The sequence below is a fragment of the Triticum aestivum genome, chromosome 4B (genome assembly GCF_018294505.1).
Source record: "Triticum aestivum cultivar Chinese Spring chromosome 4B, IWGSC CS RefSeq v2.1, whole genome shotgun sequence".
Lineage (NCBI taxonomy): Eukaryota > Viridiplantae > Streptophyta > Magnoliopsida > Poales > Poaceae > Triticum > Triticum aestivum.
Genome location: NC_057804.1, coordinates 74,313,423 through 74,321,811, shown reverse-complemented (window position 1 = coordinate 74,321,811; position 8,389 = coordinate 74,313,423). Strand labels below are relative to the sequence as shown.

The 8,389-nt window shown below is 46.7% G+C and overlaps 1 protein-coding gene across 1 annotated transcript; it reads left to right on the top strand.

The window, feature by feature from the left end:
- The first annotated feature begins 4,054 nt into the window (after positions 1-4,054).
- Positions 4,055-6,134, top strand: LOC123091103 (uncharacterized). Its single transcript, XM_044512503.1, has 3 exons — positions 4,055-4,353; positions 4,986-5,091; positions 5,556-6,134. The coding sequence occupies exons 2-3, from the start codon at positions 5,032-5,034 to the stop codon at positions 5,994-5,996; spliced, it is 501 nt and encodes a 166-aa protein (XP_044368438.1). The 5' UTR covers positions 4,055-4,353; positions 4,986-5,031; the 3' UTR covers positions 5,997-6,134.
- Positions 6,135-8,389: the final 2,255 nt, after the last annotated feature.

The window sequence follows — 8,389 nt, the reverse complement described above, 5'->3', positions numbered from 1 at the left end:
AGTCGCACCATACCTAGATAGCCGAAACATAAAAGGATACGGGAGCCACAACTCAAAATCTCAAGGACCAAAATGTGTCAAAATCGTCATAGGAGGTATCGTGGAAGATGTAGGTGTATGCGGGTTTGGAAGATGTGGTGGAATGTGGGGGTTGTGGTGGTGGCCGAACTGTCAAACTTCAGTGTCGTCAGGGTTTCACGGACGTCCGGTCTTTTATGGTTGTTCGGTCGTCGTTGGACATCCGACCTTTTCCGGTCGTCCGGAGCCTGGGCGAAAATCGGGCTCGGGAAGATGAACTGCAAGAATTCCGGGGAAGAAGAAGATGGTGATGTTGAAATCGAGCAGATTGGCTGATGGAAAAGGGTAGGGAGAGTGGGAGAAGCTAGATCCACACGTAGCAACACAAATCCATGGACCAAATCCAACAAAATCTCAACTCACCAACAAATCACAAAAAAAATTGGGGCTATTTTTGGTGGGGAATTTTCGGATTTAGGACAAAAACATCAAAATCAAGCTAGAAAACACGGGGTAGGGGCTCCAAAACGAGATCAACGTGGCTCATGATACCAAGATGATGTAGGGTGGAACCCTATGTGGACGATCTTTCACGTTTGGAGTGGATCCTACGGGGAATCACGAAGAACACGTGGAAGAACTCGAGGGAAAACACAGGGAGAACAAGAGAAAACACTAAACCGACATAGAGTTAATCACACGAGTGCTAGATCACCGACAACATAGAGTAACATATGATCCACAATCAACAAAGGTAAGGATACAAAGGAACCGTTCTTCTCCGTACGGAGGTCTTGATAGTCTTCCCTAGAAAGGGGTCTTGAATCCGCTTGGGGGATCTTCTCCGAAGAGGTCGTGAGCTCCGAGGAGAAGTAACCAAGTGGATGAGCAAGGCTCTCACACAAAATATGAGCTAAACCAATGCTAAACCTAACTAGGAGGAGGGGGCGACCTATTTATAGTCGTAGTGTAAATGGAAGTCAAAGTGAAGGGATACAAGGGCTCCAGCCCACAGGTGCGGTCACTCAGGTGTCGGACGTCCGGAAGGCGTCGGACGTCCGGAGGCTCGGGACGGTCCGGACGTCCGGTCGTGCTCGGAAGTCCGTAGATTCAGCTCTGTTGTGGGCGCGTCAGACGTCCGGAGGGGGTCGATCGTCCGGGGCTTCATGACTGTCCGGGCGTCCGAAGGTCGTCGATCGTCCGTAGGTTTGGCTCGGTTGCATGTCGTCCGGTCGTCCGGTCCGCTTCGGACGTCCGTAGATTTGGTTCGGGTAGCGACGTACCGGACGTCCGGAAAGCTCGGTCGTCCGTGTCCTGGCACTCGTCGGACGTCCGGACTGGGTCGGTCGTCCGACGCCTGTAGCTTCCACGGCAGCTCTTCTTCTTGTCCATCATGCTTGGGGTCCTCGCCGTCTTGGTTCTTGTATGTAGCTGTTCCGTGGCTCGCTTCCAGGCACCTGATCACACACAGAGTTTCCAAATGAGGTAGTAGCCATGTCTCGTGAGTAGGAAGAGAAAGTTCGGAGAGGAGCGAGTTCACCTTATCTTCAATAGCCTTAGCTCGGGCTCGTGTCATGGGTCCAAGTGGTGTTGAGGGAGATGTAGGCACGTCCATGGGGATGAGCGAGGGATGCTCCGCATCACTAGAGCTCTTGCCGCCTCCTAAACACCTCGCGTAAATACATATGCTTTTAGCCCGTGCCACCTCCGACACCATGGCCGAAGACGGGAAGGAGCGCAAGGGAGGGAAAGCAACAGTCGCTGAGAAGAAACCGGCGGCGGAGCCCAAAGCTCCTTCCTTTTTTTTAGAAAGCTCCTTCCTTCACTAAGGGCAAGTAGAAGCCCTCCACGGTGGACCAGGCCCCACTGGACCGGTTGACCGTAGTTGGCTACCTGCCGACAACGGACTAGTCACTAGGGACCACGACACCGCCCACTCTCCGTTCGATATCGAACGTGGCGGACGAGCCCAGGCTCGTCCGGGCGTCCCCATGTCCATCGCTGGTTAGCCCGGACGTTGGGGCTAAGTTTGGGGCGTCCGATCGGGTGGCAATTTTGCGTTCGGGCAGGCCGGTTAGGCATTTGGCGCTTGCATAGGGCGTCCTGTTGTAGATGCTCTAACAATATTATTCAAGCCAAATAATGTATACTGATGTACAAGCCATAAACTTAATTATCCCGGAATAAAGCATGACATATTCTACACCAAATATAAATCAATTGCATGAGCTGTCGCCATCGTTCGGTAGCTTTATTTCCCACGCGAGGCTGATAGTTTGACTTAGGATGGCAGTAACATAAGCAATTATATTACTATAATATGTTTAGGATCAGGACAACTGGAGTTGACAGTAGTGAATACGAGAGATCTAAACACGCCGCATGTCGACTTGTCTGCTCAATGATTCTTGGGAGGGATTGATCCATAAAAAACAATGAGGACTCTAATGTGCTACGGCAACCCGGTAAGTACATCAAAGGTAACCTGACAATATATCCCCCGCAAAAAAAAAAGAACCTTGCTGTACCTACCATAGTGCCTGTCCAACACTGTACGATTAGAGGCACTCCTAGATAATTCAGTTTGTGGGCCATAGCATTTAGAGGTGATTTGCTCTCTAGTCGTGGTTGGACGAGAAAACGGTCGTACGCATAGCAGTTTCACAAAAAAAAAACTGACAATATGATCAAAGACTAACTAAGCACGTACCACTAGTACCCTATGGTTGTGTGCATCACAATAATGCAAAGGTCATACCATGTGACATACTCCCTCCGTTCGAAAATATTTGTTAAAACAATGGATGTATCTAGACATATTAGTTATAGATATACCTATTTTTATCCATTTCTCTGACTAGTATTTCGGACGAAGAGAGTATGTGATAAAAAATCCAAACAATTCAAAAAGAAATGAAAAGGTCATGGGTATCTTCCTTTTTACAAGAAAAACAAAGCACATACCCTCAAAATATTCTCATAGATGAAACCTTAATAATACAATTACATGGAAACCCACAATGATTACAGGAAAACCTGTTTCTCTAGGAGATTTGGCCGCCTCCTCCTTCCTCCACAAAAAAGTTAGCGTTTCTGCCTCCCGCTGCCGCCGCCGTAGGTCCGCCTCCTCTCCGGTGGCCCTAGGGCCATGGGAGCGCGGTGGATCTTGGCAAGGGCCGGCGGGAGGGCTCCGTTTTTAGTCGTTTCTTTCAGTTTTGCTAGGGTTTGTGTCCTGCTCAGGAAGACGAGACGGCGGCGGCTCCCTGAAGATGGAATAAAGGTCTCCCGCCTAGTCCCCGTTTCGGCGGCGCGTCTAGCACCGTTGATGGGCGTGTGGAGGTGTGTCTCCGGCTGATCTATCTTTGGTGGATTTGCTCGGATCTCGTCGTTGTTCGTCTACGTTCGCGTGTCTTCGGATTGGATCTTTCTGATCTACATTATTCTTCATCTGCGGCGATTGCTGTTCTGGTGCGCTGGTCCTACGGGGCCTTAGCACGACGACTTCCCGACTGTCTACTGCAACAAGTTGTGCCCGACTCTGGCGATGGAGGGGTGATAACAGCGGCGCACCTTCGGCTCGCTTCAGTGCTGGTAGTCGTCGCTAGGTGGTCTATGGATCTGGATGTAATTTTTATTATTTCTGGTATTCATTGTACTGCCATGATTGAAGATGAATAGATCGGGAATTTTCTCGCAAAAAAAAACCTGTTTCTCTAACCCCTAGCAGGCAATCCAAGTATACTTCCTTTGTTCACTTTTATAAGGCGCTGTCTTAAATCTCTACGGCGCCTCATAAAAGTGAACAGACGAAGTATATAACATTATTAAAACCAAGGGGTTTCAAGTGTGTAGAGACACCAGGGGACACATAGGCTTTTGAGTTTAGAGGTTGTTTGAAAATATAATACTCAGCTGGAGCTGGAGCTTCTTATCTCATCATCATGCCTATCCTTTTCCTGGCACCAGACGGAAGCATCTTTGACACATCAAGATACATGGAATCGAACCTCATTGGCCAAAGTGACTTGGATTCGTTCGGCATGCCTAGAAAAAAGGCCCCACCAGCTGCTGCGCTGTGAAGCTCATGGCAGCCCGGAGAGAATCTCATATCTCCTCCATCACCTCCCTCTCGCCTTGGCGCCTCAAATCATATCTATATCTACCTGCTTGCTTGCATCTCAGCAGAAGCAAAGCTCTGGCCTGGTAAACAAACTGCAAGAGAGGAGAGCTTCTTGGGGACAGGCAGAGGGAGTACCTTTCTTTGGGAGGGGAATTTTTCCTTGCCTTGTTTCTTCTTCTTCTTCTTCTGATCCGAGGTGGAAAACCAAAACAGAGGTGGGCACAACCTTCTTATGATCTCCTCCTTGTCTTGTTTCTTCTTCTTCCATGGATCATGCGTGGCATGCCTCCGAGATCAGAGTAGGCAGATCCTTGTGTTCTTCTCAAGTGCTCTAGCCTTGTGATGTTCTGCATCTTGCGATGGATTTTTTCGGAAGGTCGAGTGGCGTGCGCTAGTCTGAAAGGGAATTTGCCAGATGCTTCTTTCTCCGTCTCCCTCGTAGCTCTATCCATTTTGCTACCCTGTCATAGAAAGAACAGTTTTACGGCTGTTGCCAGAAGCGTAACAGAATGCAGTTCACTTAGTTAGAGAAATACAGTACGAAATCAGCGACGATTAATATGAATCGGAGGGAGTACTAGATTTGATCGGTTGTATTAGGGTGTAAGCTATAACTAATAAGTTCAACCTGAAAAACAAATGAAATTTGGTTTCTCCACAAAAACAAAAAATCCAGGCGTTTTTTCTTTTCTTCCTGAAGGACATAAGTACATAGGTTGTAATGAAAGCTACCAATTCATGGAACAAGGCACTACAACAAATATTTCGACACTGAACATAAATCCTATTATTGCCATTTATGTCAGAAATTGCATGCGGTGCTCATTGTGATATTCCCATGAAACAGATTGGAGATAGACACAGAAACACTTGCAGCTAGCATTTTCCAAGAGATGGACAGAGAGGAGATGAAGATGGTTATCTTGGGACAAGAACAAACATTCAGACAACAGGTAAGGCAACACACTCGTGTGAACACTATTCTACCTATGTGTATGTGCTTCTTCCAGTAGAAAATAGGACACGCTTCCAGTATACAGCCGGGAAGCAGGCAGCGTCACAAACTTTTCCTGTAAGAGGCTATATCCTGATGCCACTCATTCCCAAAATATAATCCAAACCAGACTCTGTAGCCTGTAGTTTGGTGTTTCCTACCGTGCAAACAAGGGAAACTCTTTGCACGGGGTATGAGTGTGACTTCCTAAGTAATGGTAGGTAGGGTTGCACCGTGCCCTCTCTGCATCCTATTATATATCCAGTTGATGGAGGTACGAATAGTCATAGGTGAGAGGAAATAGAGTAGAAGCAAGTAGTTGAGGCATTACAGCTAGTTTCTAATAAGCAGTACTGCATCAGTTGTGCACTTCAAGGTAGGTGAAAAAGCTTCTGACCAATCTGCACATCTTTGCTGAACCAGGTTCATGAGATGCACCGAGTTTACCATGTTCAGAAACAACTGATGAGGGAGATGCAGATAGCTGGGCTGAACCGGGCTCATGCTGAGACGAAACATAAACTCGAGGTCTGGCGCGACGACAAGGCTACCGACCGTCAGCAACTCTACAGCTTCTCAAACAGCTGCATCCCTGCCTCTGCTGCAGAAGAATGCAACCTTGAGCTCACTCTGGCAACCGGGAGCAGCAGAAGCCACAAGGGCAAGCAAGTGGGCAAGTCCTCAAACTCAGACTCCGGGATGGCGGTGTCGTCAACATCGACCGAATCTGATCTGGCTCAGTTCAAGGAGTTTGACACAAGGCTGGTGAGGCTTCAGATTGAGAGCAAGAGGTTTACCATTGCCGATGAGACGAATCAGTCTCCTTGGCCGCACCAGCCTGTGATCCTTAGGGTGGCACGGTGACCGACTTAGCTAGGATTTGGTGTTGTAGATTTCAGAGAAAGAAGAAGAGATGTTGTCACTTCACAGAGCTAATTGGCTTCAACAATTTGCAATAGACAAGAGATGACCGCGTAACAGTCTCCATCTTTCGGAGGCATATGTAATATCTTTTTTTTTCTTTTTTTTCTTTTTTTCGAAAAGGGGGTACCCCGGCCTCTGCATCAAGAATGATGCATACGGCCCTCTTATTAACCAAAGCAGCATAGTGTGCATACAAGGTTCCATAGTCTCAAAATCAAACAAAGAAAATGCAGCCCATATCGACACACAGACTAGCCAGAAATAAAATGCCACAACCGGCTGGCTAAAGAAGATAGGAAAACTAATTGCCTATCCTATTACATGACTGTCATCCAAACCGGTTGAAGATAACCCGAGCAGCCATCTCCCATCGGGTAGACCCAGTAACCAAATACTCCCTGGCCTCCATCGGAGTGAGTGACGACCACAAACGGATCAAAGCCGTAGCTCGGAATAGAACCTGCAAAAAATGAATTCGTGGTGTTCTGTTAAAAACCAAATCATTTCTGCACAACCAGATGGTCCACATCAACGCACAAACTCCCACCCGAATATGCCTTGCTAATGCAGAATCAATCCCATTAAGCCAAGACCCAAATAAAGCGGTAACCGTGGTGGGTGGAGTAATATTAAAGGCAATATGCACCGTCTGCCATAGAACCTTAGCTAGCGGGCAATCAAAAAAGAGATGTTTAATTGTCTCATCTCGATCACAGAAACTACACCTAGTAGGTCCTGTCCAATTACGCTTTATCAATTTGTCCTTTGTGAGAATGACTTGTTTATGCACAAACCACATAAATACTTTTATTTTCAAAGGAACTTTAACATCCCATACCTTTTTGGACGTTGGAATAGAACTTGAGTTAATAACATCAAGATACATTGACCTCACTGTAAATACCCCATTCTTGGTCAACTTCCAGCGTAATACATCAGGTTGGTCAGAGAGTTGGACCTCCATTAGTCTCCTTACTAACTGGAGCCAAACCTCCCAACGATTGCCCACTAACGACCGTCTAAACTGAATATTAAGGGGGATAGTTTGAAATACCGTTGCCACGAACACCTCTCGTCGTTGCGCAATACGATATAAAGAAGGATACTGCATAGCCAAGGGCGAGTCACCCAGCCAAGAATCCTCCCAGAAACGTGTAGTAGCACCATTTCCAAGGACCACTTTTGTCCTATTAAACAGTAATACTTTGACTTTCATTAGTCCCTTCCAGAAAGGCGAATCAGTCGGCCTAACTGATACCTGCGATAACGTTCTAGTCTGGAGGTACTTGCTGCGAATGATTTGCGCCCACATTGCTTCAGTACCGGACACGAGCTTCCACAACCACTTACTAAGAAGGCATCTGTTCTTAACCTTTAAATTCTCAATACCAAGCCCACCTTGGTCTTTGGGTCGACAGATAATATCCCACTTAGCAAGCCGGTATTTTCTTTTGTGCTCATCACCCTGCCAAAAGAAACGTGATCGATAAAAGTCCAGTCTTTTCCTAACACCCACTGGAACTTCAAAGAAAGATAAGAGGAACATAGGCATACTTGTGAGCACCGAGTTAATCAAGATTAACCGGCCTCCGTATGACATGAGCTTACCCTTCCAGCAGCTCAGTTTCTTCTCAAATCGATCCTCGACACACTTCCACTCTTTGTTAGTTAGCCTACGATGATGTATCGGAATGCCAAGGTAGGAGAAAGGTAAACTTCCCAACTCGCACCCAAACAATTGCCTATAAGACTCTTGTTCGTCTTTGGCTCTCCCAAAGCAGAACAACTCGCTCTTATGGAAATTGATCTTCAACCCCGATAATTGTTCAAAGAGGCATAGTAACAACTTCATATTTCTCGCCTTGGCCAAATCGTGCTCCATAAAGAGTATTGTATCATCAGCGTATTGAAGAATAGATACACATCCATCAACCAGATGAGGTACTAGGCCACCCACTTGTCCATTGTCCTTCGCCCTTCCTATCAAAATTGCTAACATATCCACCACGATGTTAAACAAGATAGGGGACATTGGATCTCCTTGCCTGAGGCCCTTGTGAGTTTGGAAGTAATGACCTATATCGTCATTTACTTTAATACCAACACTCCCTTTTTGCGTAAAAGATTCCACCTGATGGCGCCAGGCATCATCAAAACCTTTCATACGCAATGCCTGCTGCAGGAATGGCCACTTAACCTTATCATACGCCTTTTCGAAATCCACCTTAAAAATTACTCCATCTAATTTTTTAGAATGAATTTCATGGAGCGTTTCATGCAGGACAACCACCCCTTCAAGGATGTTTCTATCCGGCATAAAAGCAGTTTGAGAC

Excerpts from the sequence above, each read along its gene's own strand:
- LOC123091103 (XM_044512503.1), top strand. The coding sequence starts at position 5,032 with ATGGACAGAGAGGAGATGAAGATGGTTATCTTGGGACAAGAACAAACA. Across the intron at positions 5,092-5,555 it reads AACAAACATTCAGACAACAG|GTTCATGAGATGCACCGAGT; the intron begins GTAAGGCAACAC and ends TTGCTGAACCAG.